This window comes from Ranitomeya imitator, chromosome 1 (genome assembly GCF_032444005.1).
Source record: "Ranitomeya imitator isolate aRanImi1 chromosome 1, aRanImi1.pri, whole genome shotgun sequence".
Taxonomy (NCBI): domain Eukaryota; kingdom Metazoa; phylum Chordata; class Amphibia; order Anura; family Dendrobatidae; genus Ranitomeya; species Ranitomeya imitator.
Genome location: NC_091282.1, coordinates 235,573,518 through 235,594,168, shown reverse-complemented (window position 1 = coordinate 235,594,168; position 20,651 = coordinate 235,573,518). Strand labels below are relative to the sequence as shown.

Below are 20,651 nucleotides of genomic sequence, written 5' to 3'. Positions count from 1 at the left end.
CTCTGAATAAAGGCCAAGAAAGAAAAAATTCTGCTGGGGTATGTAAATGTTTGAGCACATCCCCTAAAATACAAAAGAAATGTGACATCTTTAACCTTAGCCCTTTTAACCCTTGACCAGGAGTAAATAATAAATGACTCATCACAACCTTGAAGGGTGTAATCCAGTTGGATGAACATGCAAGGTGGGCTGAGCTGTTGAGTAAATCAATTCTTCAGAAATGATGAATGAGGGTTTTTTCTTATTCATGATGCAATTCAACGCCATGCAGGCATCTTGATCAAATGAAAAAAAAAACAAAGATGGGTTGGCTCATATTTTTGGGTAAAACTGCAAGTCTGATCCTTCAGCTGTCTATTTTAGGTTGGCTCCCTGTCTCCTTTCTTCCTTTTACTGACTAAAGTCATAGCTAGCTAGTCAGTCATAGTACAGTACAGTACAGTCATAGTCACAGTCATAGCTAGTCAGTAATACTATTAGATGGCCACCATTCTGATGAATGCAATAAATGTTTAGTTAGGCACTGCCAGTGCAGGAACTTCTCTAAAGGCAATTTCAACCAAATTGTTCATTGGAAAGAAAGTTAGTGTTGCCGTCTTTTTAATTTTCATTTCATGAATCAATAGCGCATATGAAAATAAGACACTTTGAAATATATTTTAGAGAAATCTACATCTTTCTCTAGCAGGACTGATTTTTAATTTAAAAAATTATCAATTCACAGGTAAAATCTGTAGCCGCCATCTCCTGTTTCAGTAATGTAACAATCCTTCGCTGAATACAGATTTTACCCGTAAACTGCAAAGTTTGAAAATGAATGATCAGTCTTGGCAGAAAAAGAAGCAGATTTCTCTGATAAAATATATTACAAAGTTGCTTATTTTCACATGTACTGTTGATTTATGAAATAAAATTTCAAACAGCAGTTACGCTTCAAGAGCAAAATACAATTTTAGCTGACTGATCACATACCATTATTGTTTGAAATGAAGTTGGCCATGTTTGATATTTGTTGCTCTGAAAGATTTTTTGTTAATAGAAAAATGGTTAGTCTGTGCATGGACTTCCGTAGAATATTTCCAGATTGTATTCTCGGGCTTTTTCAAATAGCTCTTAGTTTTGGATTATAGAGGGCAGTTTCATGTGTGGGGACCCCTCTCTATGTCCAAATGTCCTAATTTGGCAAGATAAAATAACTATAACACATAATTAGTATAAAAAATAAGAAATATTTATGAAATATTCACAGAAAATATGAGTCATTCTGACATAGAAAAATAGCTTTAGGCTCTGATTACACTGGCACCATATGAACCGGTTTAAGATGCTCTTCCAAAAATGATAACACAGATCATAATTGATACTATATGCTAGTTATGCATCCATCAGGTTTCTGTCAGATTTCCCTTTAGCGGGTACAGTAGAGCTGCAAGTTATACCATAGGCTTTCAGTGGTAACAGAAGCCTGTCAGAACGTAATTCTAAAAACTGGACAGTGCTCCTGTAATTACAGTAGATATTACGTTTGGTTTTTATACCTTGTGTGAGCTCTGGAGCTTCGGCCACGAAGCTGATCCGGTACTTGCTCCTCTTCCAGCTTCTGTCGTTGCTAATCAGTGAATTATTCGCTTTTTCAATATTCACATCGTCTCCCACACAAAAGACATCACAGGCGGCCTGTGTCCAACATAGATCAACAGTAACCTATGTTATTCCAAGCCACGTACTACCAAAAAACATTATTATTACGCTGCCAGCCCAGTGGATTCTACCATGAGATCTGGAGTCTTGCATCAACTTAAGATGATGGCAATCAACTAATGAATGCTATTGCAGGTAAATGTGTCAAATTTCATAGATGCAGATTATTTTTATCATGTATTTTTTGCGGTTTGTTCCTACTTGCTGCAAGAAAACAATACACACACTTGTATCTTTAATACTTGAAAGTTTACATGAATTATATGTGCTGACTGGATATCGGTATAGAAATGTAACCCTAGCATTCACTGAAGCCAAATTGAAGAGGTTATCCAGCCTTTAAAAATCGATAACTTAAAGGGGTTATCCACTACTTGGAGAACCCCACCTCAATTATTATATTTCCCCCACGGAAAATAATAATAACCTATACTCATCTGTGGTGCGGGTGCCTTTCCACTGATTTTGGCGTTTGGTCTCCTCCAGACAAAACTGATATCAGAAGGAAGTCATAAAGCAGCAGCAGCTCTCACTTTTCCTGGGTGCCAGTTTTGTCTGAAGGAAGTGACAGTGAAGTTGCCTCTGATTGGCTGCAGGGCTTGCATAGCCTAACAAAGTCACGCGAGCCCTGGGAGACCAGCCGCCAACACCGCTGGAGCAGCACCCACCCTGGAGGTGACTACAGGCTGTTATTATTTCACATAGGAGATATATAGTGATTGAGAAGTGGCTGTCCAAGTAGTGGACAACTCCTTTAAGATGAGCCATCAATATTATATTGTATATTGTCAAATTAATGCTAACCACCCATCAATTTGCTATTTGAAGAATGCCATGAAACCTTTTGAGATATTGCAGCATTATTCCATATAATTCAGTCGAGAAATATCTTGAATGGTCCAATAAGTGGACCACCAATGACCTAATATTGGTCTTGTTTAACCCTTTAAGTTTCACCCTAAGCAGATTAATGGTAGATTTGCAGGGTAGTAAAGGGTTATTCTCATCTATTTTCTTCTGGAGCACACCACTCTCCAGCCTTCTGACTTCCTGCTTACAGGGAGGCGTTATGCTTCTGATAATTGACAGTTTGGGCTAGAGGCATATGGCTGAGCCTGAATGGTCATTCTCCTATGCGGGAAAATAGAGGCAGCTTTGCCTTTCCAACATCGGGAAGTACATAAGCGATAAAGCTCGCTGTGCTGCTTGCCCTGGAATCATTCACTTCTGATAAAATATTGATCGTTCCTTAACAACCTCTGAAAACTATCAAATTAATAGTCCCTCCATTCTAGAAAACAGAGAAGATTTTTAATAAAAGGAAACTTGCAAAGTGCCTCTTTTTACAAGAGATTTGAAATGTTAGCTATTTATGATTTTGAGAAAACCCTCTTAAATAATAGTAAGTTAAAAATATTGATTAATTTAATGAAACTACAATGATTCATAAAACATGCTAGTAGATCAGAATGAAAAAAATAATATATATGTATACATATATATTATACCGTAATCAAAAATATCCATATTCTACCTAGACACATTATTGGAGTATTTTATGTTTAAATACAGTATGTTGCAGGGCAATGTTCATTATTTTCATTATGAATTCTGATGACTATCAAAGACTGCGGTCATACATAAAAACACTTAATTATGACAAATTATGATTTTATCCCTAATTTTGCTAAAAATGGCCAGTTAAACTTTGCAGCATTGGGTAGCTAAGCTCTGGTACATCTATACCTACTACTACAGTTGATCTAATTACCTCTGCCGTTACATGCATAATCAAGGGCGCAAAGACGAATCTGAAACTATGCAAAAATCAGTTACTCTTGTTCAGAAATAAGAGGCATATCAAGTAGTCCGTTGGCAAAAAGGTTTATAGTCAAAGGTTTTCTATTAGTAGAATAATGTATACATGACTTTTTCACACTCTAGATGTGTTAACTATTAGCTAAAAATTTTACCTTGAAAACTTTTTTAGCCCACGTTCGGAAAGATTCCTCTTGTCCACATAGTTCATCTCCCTCCCCCATTTTTAAAATTCGTTCTCCTCCCATCTCTTCTAGTAGAGTATCCACAGCTCGGGCAAAGGCACAGAAATGAGGGTAAGCTCTTGAACCAAGTCCAAAGACTGAGAATCTAAAATAGAATAAAAACAAGTAAAAACCCAAACTATAATGCTGTATAGGCATGTAGTAAAGACTACCTGTCTGGGCGTATTTATTTAGGGAAGTAGTGGTATGGCTGTATAAACGGCCATCAAAGGATATAAACTCAAGAAAAATCACAAAAAAGCAAACAGTCTTACCAACTCCAGGTCACATTACCAATGCGCTAGCAGGATGTAGGAGACCCCCATGATAGAGGCAGGGGCAGCAATTCATTGGGTGGTTGTGAGCCAGACACTTTGCATCACACATAGCTGTGTGACTAGAGCCCTATGCAAGCTTCATTTGTGTGCATTTTTAATACTATAAAACCACACCCATCATTGAACTGGGAGGTTTGTGAGTGGTTGCTCCATCAGTATTTTGCACCTGTGATGCCCTCGCCTTTATCTTAGGGATCTCCTGCATTTTGCTAGTACATTAGTAATCTGACCTGGAGTTGGTAAAGCTGTTTTTTTGCTTTGATTTTGGTACTGATGCATATGCAATTGTCCCCAGTAATAATATATATTTGTACAGAGCGCCGAGGTGCTAGTCATAGAAAATCTAACTAAGAAGCTTTATGCAAGTTAAGCTGGAAGTGCACTGGGGCGTGTCAGTGCACTTTAAAGAAGCAGTCCATATTCAGCCTGATTTGTATCTGGCTCCTTCTCTAGATTTCTCATGACTGGCTCATCAGATCTGCACAAAAAATGTGTCTCAATAATAATAATAATAATAATAATAATAATAATCTTTATTTTTATATAGCGCTAGCATATTCCGCAGCGCTTTACAGTTTTCACATATTACCATCGCTGTCTCTGATGGGGCTCACAATCTAAATTCCTTGTCAGTATGTCTTTGGATCTTTAATACTGAGGGACAGGCACCTATATAGCCATATATATATATAGCCATATCACTACTTAAATTTGCAAAAGCATGCTGACAAGTTTCTTTATAAATACATTCAAATGAGGTAAAAATTGTGAACCATATTATATAGTGAGAGTCATATATATGCATTTGTCCTATAAACCAGTTTCCAAGGTCTTATCCAGATAGCTATTAAAAGTGTTGTCTCAGTGTAAACATTGGTGGCATATCCTAGTGATGTACAATCTGCCAACTACCTACTGCTACGAGGTGGTGACAACAACATCACTTCTACTTTGGTCCACTCTGCTTTTTGTGGGATGGTACATGTCTGGCGATTGACTTGAATGTGGCGACCTCCAAGGAATGTAGAGAAGAGCTGACAAGCGACAAGGCTGGTCTTTTGCAGAGAGGATTGTAGAAATTGACCCATGGTGATTGGATATTGATGATATATTTCACAAAATAGATTTCAGCATTTTCCCAAGGTATCGATCTTGTGATTTCCATAAGTCAATTACTCTTCCTTCTTGCTGTTGCAATTTCAATGCTGAACAGTGTAAATATTTGTAGAATATCCTATACTTACCTTACATTGGCAAAGGGACCTGCACTTCCAAAATTATCTCCAGGGCCTGTCTCATCTCCAGATGACTTTCGAGCATCAGCAGAAGAAGACACGCTGTTAAAACGCACCTTGTAGCTCCTAAAGAGAAAGACAATATTAATAATATGAAGTGAAGGTAGAGTTCTTCATCTATGTACTGAACTGATACAACCATTCAAGGAAAGAAACCTAAGAGAACCCTATAGTTTTACAATGAACAACTATAATTTTTGCTTAAAATGAGAATTTAGTATTTAATTATTATTGGCATATTTGGGATGCAGTCTAGTCATATTTAGTTTATTTTGGATAAAAAAGTGTCTATGAAATCTAATTATTATGATTTGTAATACATAGATCAAGAAACTGTCTTTTTACTGTCACATCAAAATTTGACAGTTTTTCATATAGTAGCCAAAGGGAAGATCCTGAACGGTTGTCATCATGTGTAAATTACTCATTCTGTACATCAATATTTCAAACACAAATCAAAAGAACAAGGATCTTCATAGATACACATAGAGCTAAAGTTCAATTTTGTGATATTTTAATTAAAAAATTATTGTATACTACAAATATGTTGTCACGATTTTGTTGTCGGATATCCTAGGGTCAGGGCTCCTTCCCTGTCACTAGCGCTAAGTGTGCCCTAGCTACAGTATCTCTGCTTCATGGATTACTTCTAATAGTGAAGATGCCTGGGCCACATACCATGCTGAGTTCCTGAATCTGCTGTGAGGCAGTGAGGGGGATCATATGCGAGGGATGATATGTGTCCTCCAGGATGTGCATAGAAGCGCATTGAGGCCACTAGAGTGCATTGCAGTCACAGGCATAGCTATGATTGCAATGCAAAATAAAAGTAAGTGTGGACCTGGTCAAATTATTTGGCCAAGGCAATGTTTAGGAAAACCCGACAATGGCTTTTATTTTTGGAGCGAACTACAGGATGGTAGTGGGGCAGTTCACGCTCTCCATCAGGGTCTTACAAGTGGCCCATGACCACAGATTCCATTTAAAAACCCTGCAGCAAAGGGTAGGGTGTCAGTCTTGGTTTGTAAAACAGGTGGCTCTTCAACATCTGGCTTATGTGTGAAGTAACAAGGAGCCAAGTGAAGCCAAAATGCCTGGCACCCCCTTGGCGTAACATGGTGGTGCAGTCGCCCATGGCAACCGGTCTTAGATACGGACTGTCTTGACTCCTTGGCTGCGATTCAGAGGATACCATTTGTTTTCCATTTGTGAGTTACTTTGGACAGTAAAGACACTTTGCTTTGTACTTTCCTGTGGTCTCTGCCTATCTGTCGCACTGCACCAACCCCACTGCACTACTTTGCCCTTAATCTGTTCCCTCCTCCACCCAGTGAAGTCGATAATAGTAGTATATGAAAATACTCAAACCATACTAACAAGGGAACATGTACAGGGATAAACAAAAATACCTATCACGATAATATGCACTCACACACACCAGAGTCGAACACTGGAGAGTGAAGGAAGGAAAAAACAAATAAGAGAGAAGGAAATGCACACAACTGAAAAACCAAGCAATAGTGATGAGCGAGTGTACTCGTTGCTCGGAGATTTAGTTTTTGTTGACTCAGCTGCATGATTTACAGCTGCTAGCCAACCTGAGTACATGTGGGGGTTGCCTGGTTGCTAGGGAATCCCCACATGTATTCAAGCTGTCTATCAGCTGTAAATCATGCAGCTGAGGCAACGAAAGCTAAATCTCCGAGCAGTTACAAATACTCGGAGACCACCCGAACATGCTCGGGAAAACCCGAGCAACGAGTACACTCGCTCATCACTACCAAGCAACAGTCTTAATATAAACAGTTCAAAGCAAGAAACTAACACTGGCATCCCTGATAGCCAGTGGCGAGTATAGATAGAAGAGGGGAGAGGCCAACACTGAGCAGCTGAGAGCATCTACAGTGGAAATCTCTAGCAGCTCTCAACTGAACACATTAACCGCTGCACTGTTAGCAGAAACCTGCACTGTTTAATATGATGGTGAAGTGCTTCTAATCAGCTGCTGGGGTCATCTGGCATCTCTCTGTCACGGTAAACCCATGACATATATTATATGCTCTCAATTAGTTGATAATGGTTGAAACCTATTTACTTTGAACAAGAATTTACAATAATTATCAAATTTTCTTAGAGTGTCCTATTTCTCAGAAGCCGGTTTGTGTGTCACACAAAGTTTGAGCCTTTTGTAAAAGACACACACAATGACATTTGTTGTGCACAGGGTGGATAACTTGACTTTTTATTTTTTCTAGACAGCTTATCAAAAAAACACAGACAGGCAATATTTTTTGTAGGCAAATTGGAAAACTGTAATAAATTTTAGGATTATCAGTGACATGTGTCTGCAGCTCATAATTCTGATATAAAGTCATTAGCTACATTCACTGTGAATTATAAAATTATGATAATTACAATTATAAAATATCTGTATAAGTTTCTTCAGCCTCAAAAAATATCACAAACGCCTAAATTTTTTTTTTACAGACAGGGCAAAAAAGTGTCCTATTTTTACAAACTGTTCAGGAATTTCTGGATGCTTGGCAACTCTGGTTGCACAGTCTGCTGCGCTTTCCCATAAGGTTGAGAAAAAAAGGTATGCCAACAGATACCACCCTGATGGAGGACAAAATGACTCTCTTTTGCCCTTCAGTTAGCTAATTATAGCCCCATGCATCTATGCATTTGATGAGAACTTATTCCTGCTAAATATAAGGGTGAGATGAAATGTGCACAGAGACGACAAGAAAAAGCTGACTTTTTGCCTACAACAGTGAACAATAGTGCAGTTTTCATTTTCCAAAGCAGTTTAGGAAAATATAGTTTCTATGGCTTCTACTGGCATGAAGGGCAACTTTTATACTCGCCAACATGTGATGTCTCAATTCAGGACCATTTTAAAGCTTGTCTCCAATTTGTCTGGTAAGGCTCCAAAATGTCTAGTTTTAATTTTAGGATATCCCCTATCTTTTTATATTTTTGTTTACAAGACAGTCCCACATAAATTAGGATTGTTTGGTAAGTAGAAGTCTTAATAAATGAGGGTTTATTGGGTGCAAGGAATCTGCCTCTATGGCATAATGTTAACTCACGTTCTCTCCTCCATGTTCGAATTAGGATGTCTCATCTCCATCAAGGCACAACCAAATTTCTATAACAGAGAAAACAATACTATATTAGGTGAGTTATTTCTGTGGAAATACATGACCTGAGCAGTTGTTTTTTTCCCCAAATATCCAACTTCAGCACTCAAAATAAGGATTTCATACATGTGCTTCATACCTCGCCATTTTCTGGTGGGTCTCCATTTCCAAAGGTGCTGGTCACCACTAAGACAAGGGTTTCATGCTCTAAATGCACAATGTCATACTCTTCCATTGGCGTGGTCTACAGAGAAAAGTTTTTGCTTTATTGGCAAAACTTTAATGGATAAATGATACAACGGTAAATTAGAAAAACATTGTGTAAAGCTGTACCACTCAACTCAAGTCCCCTGGGAGGGTCATGCTTTGAGTTTATTGTATAAAACGATTTTACTCTTTTCATTTTTTAAAGGAGATGGAAGAAGAGGGCAGAGTTTAGAAGCAATTAAGGGGCCTCCAAAGGCCTAAATAATTTAGGGCAGAAATTGACGTATATTATAAAACAAATGAATCGTAAATTGAAATGAACCATATCGCAAAGATCATAGGCTAAATTTACACATGGAGGGATTGGTGTGGATTCTAATCCACAGTGAATTACAGTAGCAATTATGCGGATGAGATTTAACAAATTTCATCCACATGCTGCAATTTTTTTCACATGAGTATTGCTGCTGCTGAACATGTTGTACAGCATTTAGAATCTGCAGAATATCAATTTCTGCAGCAGATCTCACCCCTTTCAGAGTAGTAAAAGTGAAATCTGCAGTCAATCCAAACCAAAATCTGAATGTAAAATTAGCTGTGGATTTAATGCAGAAACATTTCCACAAATAGGATACACTGTAGAGATTTTCTGTCTAGATGTTCTTGGTGGAAAATTTTCAGTGTATCACATTAGATAAAAATCTCATCACACGCAGTATAAACATTGAAAATTGATTAGTTTTTTGGATTTTAAATCTACAATTTATGCTGCAGATTTCTACCCTGAATTTCACCATTTGCAATCCCTTAGGACTTCAACACATCCAAAGTAAATTTGCAAAAAAATTGTGGCAGACCCCCTCAAAAACTCTTTTGACAATGCAGTGTCCAACCAAGAGGCTGCAATAAACTCTTAGGAAAAAAAATCTTCTAAAACACATCATAACCTCTTTAAAATTCAGGAATTATTTCAGGAAAAGAAAAACTCTTCCAAAAATGGAGCGTTTCCTGAAACTTGTGCTTTTTTACTCCTGAAATAAATTCAGTGTGGACAAATCCTTAGTATATTGTAACATGTAGACCATTTGTTGTGGAAATGTCATTGACACATCAACCTTTTCATAAATCAGGGCCATTTCAGCAACAAATGTGTGTGATTGCTCTATGTGAACATACCACTACATGGCCAGCCATTAAGAAGGCGGTACGATCTTAGCGCTATACAAAGCAATCTTGAAATTTGAAAAATAGCAGAGTTATTAGTTATGCACCAGTCTCCTTTCTCATAAGTCCACAGACATTTATTTGACATGATGCATCATTACATGTTTCTTACAAGCTCATTGATTCAAGAAATACAATAGGCTGACCTTGGCATCAAAGGCATGCTTGAATATTTCACATAATGTTTTTGCATAGACTTCAGATTTGCCAGTTTCAGTCGCATAAAGGATTGTAGCTTTTACTCTTTTGGCCATTGCCTGTCCCATCAATTTTGCTGAAAATTTCACTGCCCTGCAATACCAATTTAGCAGATGTTATAAATAGTAAACATTATAAACCATCAATTGGTTGTACTGTCTGTTTTCAGACACTTGGATAACTACTTACTTGGCCAACTTCTTGAACCCAATGGCTCGCTTCTTAGTTGGAGTCCCATTCACTCCTTTCCAAACATGAGTATTCCAAGGGTCAGGCTGCACATACCAAAATATACACATTGTCAGGTACAGTATATGATGGTTTACTAAACTTTCTGCTGACTACAATTTATTTCCATCAGGGTTTTAGCACTGCTCCTTAAGCTGGGTTCAGAATGCCGTGCAAAAAGTCAGCCCAGTCATATCTCCAAATTCCGGTTGTACTGGCTCTGTGTGCTCGCCACTGTAACGGATGAGTCTGTATGTGGTCTCTGCGGCACACAAACAGCACACTTTCATATCAAGCACTCGTGAGAAGAAGCCTTAAGAGTAGTCATGAGTGGACCTGTGGAAGTTTGGGTTTGTTGAGTTCGACTGAACTTTGGTCCAAAGTTCAGTTCGGGAGCCGGAACTGTACCCAAACTTCAACCTGAACGTAAACCCCAAAGAATTCAATGGGGACCCAAACTTTGGAGCTGGAAAATCTCTCTTTCTCTCTCTTCCCTAGACTCCTGAACTGTAAAACGGACATCCAGGAGACGTCCGTGTTTGGAGTTCGGAATTCAGCACCAGACATTACGTGTCCGGTGCAAACCCCAAACTTCACAGTTCGCTCATCTCTAATCAAAAGTTCGGGGTTCGTACCGGATGGTTCTAAACTCCGAACATGGACTTTTCCCAGAAGTCCGTTTCAATGTTCGGAGTTATAGGGGAAATCCAGGGGGAAAGAGAGAATTTTCCATCTCCAAAGTTTGAGTCCCCACTGTTTTCAATGGGATTTGGATTCAGGTTCAAGTTCGGGTACAGTTCTGGTACTTTAATTGAATTTGTGACTAAAGTTTGAGTTGGATACCAGAACCACGGATCCGTTCATCTCTACATAAGAGTATTACTATGATCAGTGTCTGCAGTTAAGGCCACGTTAACATGTTTATTATTTGGTCAGTATTTTACATCAATATTTGTAAGCCAAAATCATCCAAAACATGTCACCTCTTCTGCATTTTTCACCCACCCCCTGGTTTTGGCTCACAAATACTGATGTGAAATACTGACCAAATACTGATAGTGTGATCACAGCCTTACCACAAGTCTACCAGAAGCTTTTAGTATAATAAGATGGACATTTAGTGGAGTAGGATGGAGCTTAGTACTCAGATATTTCTCTATGCACTTTCTAAGACAAATGAACCAAACTACCTGATATTCAAAGGAAGGTGTCAGACGATAATTGAGCATTTCTTGGTGAAATACTGGAGTAATGCTCCCAGACATTGGGGGTACAATCCAGACCCAATCAGCAGGACAACCTCCACGACACCGGTATTCATTTTCCATGTGTTTAATAAATGACTCTGTAGCAGAGTGATGATCCACAATTGTTACTTTATCACTCTGACAAAAAAAAAAAAAGAAAACAACTCATTATGATCAAGGAATATTCTCATTTTATTTTTTTTTTAAAGTGCCACGCTTGTCTTATGGCTGTGCCTGGTATTACAGCTTTATCTTATTTAAATGAATGTGCAGCAGCAGCAGCAGTGGCGCTGTTTCAGGACAATAGCTAATGGACTGTCTACAGCTTATAATATATGTGTATCCATATAACTGACATATTCACCAAACTTTCATTGTCCACAGTGAATAACCTTTAGAGTATCCTTATTTTATTTATTTTTATCACATAAATTTGTGACGCACCTGATAACTGTACAGAACTGCAATATTAATTTCCACCAAAGCTTGGTCTTTCCATAGAGAAGACATTTTTCTTGTGTCCAGGTTCATCCTTTTAGCGACTTCCTGCAGGAAACAGTTTTACTAAATATGATCTGTCCAAAATGATGAAATGTAACATTTTCAGCACAATGAGCCTGGATTATTTTAGCAAAGGTGAACAATAACATTGGTTATTACTCTATATATCTCTTCTCTCTGAATATTTTTACTTCGTGTGAAATTTAATTTGGTGATGAACGAACGTGCTCAGATAAGGTGTGATCCGACATGATTGGGTGCTAACCGAGTGCTTTGGTGTTCATGGAAAAATACGTTCGAGTACCTGCACCTGTATGTCTCCCGTGTGTTCCACAGCTGCAAAACACATGCAGGGATTTCCGGTTTGTTAAGCAATCCCTGCATGTGCTGTGGCTGTTGAATAGCGCGAGACATGCAGCCGCGGGGACTCGAACATATTATTCAAGCACGCCAAAGACACTCGGTTAGCACATGAGCATGCTCGTATAACACCTTATCCGGGGACATTCGATCTTCAATAATGTAGTTGTGTTTGAAAAGCTGATATTGGTTCTGGATTTTACCTTTGTTTCAAGCTCCAAAAGGCCATTCAGCGAGCTCCAGCTATTGATTTATTTGGTACTCTAATGATTTTCATGTCTTACTCACTTAACGCACACTACGCAAATAACAAAGGCCGTTCAAGTTACTGCTCTCTACACCAACACGGTACTCCATCTGGTATATTAACTACCAAAAATAGTGAAAGTCATACTTTCAGGTTCAAGTTTTCTTCATTTATTTTTTTATTTTTATTCTTTTAACGGAAGCAGCTGTGGAGCCATACAGTCGCTTCTATCCACAGAATACACTTCTTTTTCCTTTTTCACCTGAGAAAAAAATTATTTAGGTGCACTTTTCTATTTTCTTTTGTTGCCTATCCTTGTATTTTGTTAATTGATAAAACATTTTAGTTTTTTTTAATATATTTCTTAGGCTACGTTCACATTTGCGTTGCGTCGGGCGCAACCGCGGCGATGCATGCGTCATGCGCCCCTATATTTAACATGGGGGGGCGCATGGACATGCGTTGTGCTGCGTTTTGCGACACATGCGTTTTTTTTGCCGCAAGCGTAGGGGCGCAGGGAACGCAGCAAGTTGCATTTTTTTTGCGTGCAAAAAAGGATGCATGCGTCGCAAAACGCTGCGTTTTAGCGTGTGTTTTGGTGCGTTTTGTTTTGCGTGGTGCGTTGCGTCTCGGACGCAACATCGCACAACGCAAATGTGAACGTAGCCTTAGCTTACATAATTTACACCAGATCTATAACCTCTCGATCTGAGCATTAGACTAATGATTCTTCCGTTATGTATTGCAACAGTATTTTAATAAAATTACAGTATGATTTAGTTTTTGCAAATGGAAATATTACATACATTATTCAAAATGTTGCTTCCTTTTAGTAAAATAATGTTTGCAAATAAGATGTAATATTTTGTTGTCCATTGGTTAATATTGGCCACCTATTGCACCATTTATGTGTCTTGAATATATAATGTGTATATATAATCTGGTGGACAGTAAAATAGGACTAACTGATAGTGATGTTTTATTATCTAATGCTACCAAAAGATGGAGCTCTTTACCAGGCCACAGTACCTCCAGTATGTTATAGCGGGAGTTATCACAGTAGTCTCGAACTCCAATTTCAGTCCCCATGTACCATCCACTAAAAGGACAAGCTGTAAACTCCAGGCCTCCAACCTCTAATAGTAAACTGGACACAGCCGGCAATCCATACCACTTCAGATCCAGATCTTTGAACCATTCAAACCTGATGACAAGAATTAGAAATTATGTAATATTACAATGGATCTAAATTATATGCACAAACTGTTTAATATGGACACGCGATAGATATCTGGTATATGTAAAAGTAGTTGTTCGTTATATTGGAATTTTATAAAATCATAATATAACAGAGCCAATGGAAATCTCTGTAGCGTCATGAGGAAATAATCTGATTAGGAAGATAAAAATATACAAGCTTTTGTAACTGAACAATTGAAATAAAAATGTTCTAATACACAAATGTATTAGGGCCACAGTCACACATTGAGTATTTGGCAAGTTTTTACCTCAGAATTTGTAAATTAAAACCAGGACCTGCGGAAAACATGTCACCACTTCTGTATTAGTCTCCTGGTTTTGGCTACAAATACTGAGGTAAAAAACTGTCCAAATACTCAATGTGTGCACGTGGCCTTATTGATTCCAATGATGATATAAAGGGTGGAACAAGCCTTATGTATCACCACACAGATGTGGCTTTATACTTTATAGAAATCTACCGCCCAGTGTGCTATTTTTTACACAATAGAAATTGACCTGTGGCGCGTGTTTGAAATCCCCAACATGTCAAATTCATTGAGGTTTATGTGAAGATTTTCCTCATAAAATTGCATTACGTGTGGAAAATTTGCAGGTAAAAAATGCACGTTTGGTATGCGCTGACATGCGTTGAAAAATGTAAATAAAATAATAGGCACAGAAATGCTACAATTTGCAATATCAAAACTCACCAAGTACTCATCATGGGAACAGAACTGTAACTTCTATAATTTCTAGTTATCCTGACAATTCTACTAAAAAAAATAGCAACATTCTCCTTCCAAGAAAACTATGCCTGGATGTAATGAATCTAGACATGTTTTCCTATGACACTAAATAATACCCCTCACCTAGTAATGTAGTTTTAAATAAACTATTACTAGTCGGTTATTTTGCAATGGTTGATTTTGTATATCTGACTTAAGTAAAGTCTTTGGACATGTCCAAATCATCAAAGCAAAAGGTGGCTACTTTGAAGAGCCTAGAATATAAGACATAATTTCAGTTGTTTCACACTTTTTTGTTAAGTATATAATTCCACATGTGTTAATTCATAGTTTTGATTAGGGTTGAGCGAAACGGGTCGTTCATTTTCAAAAGTCGCCGACTTTTTGCAAAGTCGGGTTTCATAAAACCCGATCCGACCCCTGTGCGGGGTCGGCCATGCGGTACGCGACTTTCGCGCCAAAGTCGCGTTTCAATGACGCGAAAAGCGCCATTTCTCAGCCAATGAAGGTAAACGCAGAGTGTGGGCAGCGTGATGACATAGGTCCTGGTCCCCACCATCTTAGAGAAGGGCATTGCAGTGATTGGCTTGCTGTCTGCGGAGTCACAGGGGCTATAAAGGGGCGTTCCCGCCGACCGCCATCTTACTGCTGCTGATCTGAGCTTAGGGAGAGGTTGCTGCCGCTTCGTCAGAAGCAGGGATAGCGTTAGGCAGGGTCCATTAACCACCAAACCGCTTGTGCTGTAGCGATTTGCACTGTCCAACACCACCTTCGGTGTGCAGGGACAGTGGAAGCTACATTTTTTTTTTCTCAGCGCTGTAGCTCATTGGGCTGCCCTAGAAGGCTCCCTGATAGCTGCATTGCTGTGTGTACGCCGCTGTGCAAACCAACTGCTTTTTTCAAAGCACAAATTCTCTTGTTCCTTCCTTTCTGCACAGCTATCTTGTTTGTTTGTCCACACTTTTTATTTAATTTGTGCATCAGTCCACTCCTAATTGCTGCCTGCCATACCTGGCTGAGATTACTGCAGGGAGATAGTAATTGAAGGACAGTTCCTTTTTTTTTTTTGTGGGAGATTAAGATTGGCATTTCTGCTAGAGTGCCATCCCTGTCTGTGCCATCTCTCACTCAGTGGGCCATAGAAAGCCTATTTATTTTTTTGCTTGATTTGGGTTCTAAAATCTACCTGAAAAAATCACTACATCAATCAGTGGGAGAAAAATATTGGCCTCAGGGCTTGTGTGCCACTCCTGACTCCTGTGTGTGCCATCTCTCAGTCAGTGGGCCATAGAAAGCCTATTTATTTTTTTGCTTGATTTGGGTTCCAAAATCTACCTGAAAAAATCACTACATCAATCAGTGGGAGAAAAATATTGGCCTCAGGGCTTGTGTGCCACTCCTGACTCCTGTGTGCATCATCACTCACTCAGTGGGCCATAGAAAGCATATTTTTTGTTTTATTTGTTTTCTAAATTCTCCCTGAAAAAATCATTTTATTTTATTTGGTTTCTAAATTCTTCCTGAAAAAATCATTTTATTCTATTATTTTTTTTTTCTAAAGTCTCCCTGAAAAAAAAAAAAAAAAATCAGTGGGAGATTAACCCCTTTACCCCCAAGGGTGGTTTGCACGTTAATGACCGGGCCAATTTTTACAATTCTGACCACTGTCCCTTTATGATGTTATAACTCTGGAACGCTTCAATGGATCCTGGTGATTCTGACATTGTTTTCTCGTGACATATTGTACTTCATGACAATGGTAAAAATTATTTGATAGTACCTGCGTTTATTTGTGAAAAAAACGGAAATTTGGCGAAAATTATGAAAATTTCGCAATTTTCCAACTTTGAATTTTTATGCAATTAAATCACAGAGATATGTCACACAAAATACTTAATAAGTAACATTTCCCACATGTCTACTTTACATCAGCACAATTTTGGAACCAAAATTTTTTTTTGTTAGGGAGTTATAAGGGTTAAAAGTTGACCAGCAATTTCTCATTTCTACAACACCATTTTATTTTAGGGACCACATCTCATTTGAAGTCATTTTGAGGGGTCTATATGATAGAAAATACCCAAGTGTGACACCATTCTAAAAACTACACCCCTCAAGGTGCTCAAAACCATATTCAAGAAGTTTATTAACCCTTCTGGTGCTTCACAGGAATTTTTTGAATGTTTAAATAAAAATGAACATTTAACTTTTTTTCACAAAAAATTTAATTCAGCTCCAATTTGTTTTATTTTACCAAGGGTAACAGGAGAAAATGGACCCCAAACATTGTTGTACAATTTGTCCTGAGTATGCCAATACCCCACATGTGGGGGTAAACCACTGTTTGGGCGCATGGCAGAGCTCGGAAGCGAAGGAGTGCCATTTGACTTTTCAATGCAAAATTGACTGGAATTGAGATGGGACGCCATGTTTCGTTTGGAGAGCCCCTGATGTGGCTAAACATTGAAACCCCCCACAAGTGACACCATTTTGGAAAGTAGACCCCCTAAGGAACTTATCTAGAGGTGTGGTGAGCACTTTGACCCAACAAGTGCTTCACAGAAGTTTATAATGTAGAACCGTAAAAATAAAAAATCATATTTTTTCACAAAAATTATCTTTTCGCCCCCAATTTTTTATTTTCCCAAGGGTAAGAGAAGAAATTGGACCCCAAAAGTTCTTGTACAATTTGTCCTGAGTACGCTGATAGCCCATATGTTGGGGTAAACCACTGTTTGGGCGGATGGGAGAGCTCGGAAGGGAAGGAGCGCCGTTTGACTTTTCAATGCAAAATTGACAGGAATTGAGATGGGACATCATGTTGCGTTTGAAGAGCCACTGATGTGCCTAAACATTGAAACCCCCCACAAGTGACACCATTTTGGAAAGTAGACCCCCTAAGGAACTTATCTAGAGGTGTGGTGAGCACTTTGACCCACCAAGTGCTTCACAGAAGTTTATAATGTAGAACCGTAAAAATAAAAAATCATATTTTTTCACAAAAATTATCTTTTTGCCCCCAATTTTTTATTTTCCCAAGGGTAAGAGAAGAAATTGGACCCCAAAAGTTGTTGTACAATTTGTCCTGAGTACGCTGATACCCCATATGTGGGGGTAAACCACTGTTTGGGTGGATGGGAGAGCTCGGAAGGGAAGGAGCGCCGTTTGACTTTTCAAAGCAAAATTGACAGGAATTGAGATGGGACGCCATGTTGCGTTTGAAGAGCCACTGATGTGCCTAAACATTGAAACCCCCCACAAATGACACCATTTTGGAAAGTAGACCCCCTAAGGAACTTATCTAGAGGTGTGGTGAGCACTTTGACCCACCAAGTGCTTCACAGAAGTTTATAATGCAGAGCCGTAAAAATAAAACAACATTTTTTTCCCACAAAAATTATTTTTTTAGCCCCCAGTTTTGTATTTTCCTGAGGGTAACAGGAGAAATTGGACCCCAAAATTTGTTGCCCAATTTGTCCTGAGTGCGATGATACACCATATGTGGGGGGAACCACTGTTTGGGCACATGGGAGGGCTCAGAAGGGAAGGAGTGCCATTTGAATGCAGACTTAGATGGAATGGTCTGCAGGTGTCACATTGCGTTTGCAGAGCCCCTAATGTACCTAAACAGTAGAAACCCCCCACAAGTGACACCATTTTGGAAAGTAGACCCCCTTAGGAACTTATCTAGATGTGTGCTGAGCGCTTTGACCCACCAAGGGCTTCACAGAAGTTTATAATGGAGAACCGTAAAAATAAAACAAAAATTTTTTCCCACAAAAATAATTTTTTAGCCCCCAGTTTTGTATTTTCCCGAGGGTAACAGGAGAAATTCGACCCCACAATTTGTTGTCCAATTTGTCCTGAGTGCGCTGATACCCCATATGTGGGGGGGAACCACTGTTTGGGCGCATGGGAGGGCTCGGAAGGGAAGGAGCTCCATTTGGAATGAGGACTTAGATGGAATGGTCTGCAGGTGTCACATTGCATTTGCAGAGCCCCTAATGTACCTAAACAGTAGAAACCTCCCACAAGTGACACCATTTTGGAAACTAGACCCCCTAAGGAACTCATCTAGATGTGTTGTGATAGCTTTGAACCCCCAAGTGTTTCACTACAGTTTGTAACGCAGAGCCGTGAAAATTAAAAAAAAAAATCTTTCCCCCCAAAATTATTTTTTAGCCCCCAGTTTTGTATTTTCCCGAGGGTAAGAGGAGAAATTCGACCCCAAAAGTTGTTGACCAATTTGTCCTGAGTACGCTGATACCCCGTATGTTGGGGGAAACCAACGTTTGAGCGCATGGCAGAGCTCGGAAGGGAAGGAGCGCCATTTGGAATGCAGACTTAGATGGAATGGTCTGCAGACGTCACATTGCGTTTGCAGAACCCCTAATGTACCTAAACAGTAGAAACCCCCCACAAGTGACCCCATATTGGAAACTAGACCCCCCAGGGAACTAATCTAGATGTGTTGTGAGAACTTTGAACCCCCAAGTGTTTCACTACAGTTTATCACGCAGAGCCGTGAAAATAAAAAATCTTTTTTTTTCCCACAAAAAATATGTTTTAGCCCCGAGTTTTGTATTTTCCCAAGGGTAGCAGGAGAAATTGGACCCCAAAAGTTGTTGTCCTATTTGTCCTGAGTACGCTGATACCCCATATGTTGGGGTAAACCCCTGTTTGGGCACACGGGAGAGCTCGGAAGGGAAGAAGCACTGTTTTACTTTTTCAACGCAGAATTGGCTGGAATTGAGATCGGACGCCATGTCGCGTTTGGAGAGCCCCTGATGTGCCTAAACAGTGGAAACCCCCCAATTATAACTGAAACCCTAATCCAAACACATCCCTAACCCTAATCCCAACAGTAACCCTAACCACACCTCTAACCCTGACACACCCCTAACCCTAATCCCAACCCTATTCCCAACCGTAAATGTAATCTAAACCCTAACTGTAACTTTAGCCCCAACCCAAACTGTAGCCCTAGCCCTAACCCTAGCCCTAACCCTAACCCTAGCCCTAGCCCTAGCCCTAGCCCTAACCCTAGCCCTAACCCTAGCCCTAACCCTAACCCTAACCCTAGCCCTAACCCTAGCCCTAACCCTAACCCTAACCCTAGCCCTAACCCTAACCCTAACCCTAGCCCTAACCCTAGCCCTAACCCTAACCCTAACCCTATCCCTAACCCTAGCCCTAACCCTAGCCCTAACCCTAGCCCTAACTCTAACCCTAGCCCTAATGGGAAAATGGAAATAAATACATTTTTTTAATTTTTCCCTAACTAAGGGGGTGATGAAGGGGGGTTTGATTTACTTTTATAGCGGGTTTTTTAGCGGATTTTTATGATTGGCAGCCGTCACACACTGAAAGACGCTTTTTATTGCAAAAAATATTTTTTGCGTTACCACATTTTGAGAGCTATAATTTTTCTATATTTTGGTCCACAGAGTCATGTGAGGTCTTGTTTTTTGCGGGACGAGTTGATGTTTTTACTGGTAACATTTTCGGGCACGTGACATTTTTTGATCGCTTTTTATTCCGATTTTTGTGAGGCAGAATGACCAAAAACCAGCTATTCATGAATTTCTTTTGGGGGAGGCGTTTATACCGTTCCGCGTTTGGTAAAATTGATGAAGCAGTTTTATTCTTCGGGTCAGTACGATTACAGCGACACCTCATTTATATCATTTTTTTATGTTTTGGCGCTTTTATACGATAAAAACTATTTTATAGAAAAAATAATTATTTTTGCATCGCTTTATTCTCAGGACTATAACTTTTTTATTTTTTTGCTGATGATGCTGTATGGCGGCTCGTTTTTTGCGGGACAAGATGACGTTTTCAGCGGTACCATGGTTAGTTATATCTGTCTTTTTGATCGCGTGTTATTCCACTTTTTGTTCGGCAGTATGATAATAAAGCGTTGTTTTTT

The 20,651-nt window shown here is 39.2% G+C and overlaps 1 protein-coding gene across 8 annotated transcripts in view; it reads right to left on the bottom strand.

Moving 5' to 3' along the window:
• NOS1 (nitric oxide synthase 1) overlaps positions 1-20,651 on the bottom strand; it is a 419,319-nt gene that overhangs the window by 55,599 nt on the left and 343,069 nt on the right. For all 8 annotated transcript variants that reach the window (XM_069754681.1, XM_069754657.1, XM_069754671.1 and 5 more), the window contains 10 exons: positions 13,761-13,935; positions 12,068-12,169; positions 11,567-11,761; positions 10,338-10,423; positions 10,097-10,241; positions 8,659-8,763; positions 8,469-8,527; positions 5,326-5,442; positions 3,675-3,849; positions 1,539-1,677 (listed from right to left, as the gene is read on the bottom strand). In XM_069754681.1, the coding sequence (XP_069610782.1) occupies positions 1,539-1,677; positions 3,675-3,849; positions 5,326-5,442; positions 8,469-8,527; positions 8,659-8,763; positions 10,097-10,241; positions 10,338-10,423; positions 11,567-11,761; positions 12,068-12,169; positions 13,761-13,935 (1,298 nt within the window). The remainder of the gene's footprint in view (positions 1-1,538; positions 1,678-3,674; positions 3,850-5,325; positions 5,443-8,468; positions 8,528-8,658; positions 8,764-10,096; positions 10,242-10,337; positions 10,424-11,566; positions 11,762-12,067; positions 12,170-13,760; positions 13,936-20,651) is intronic.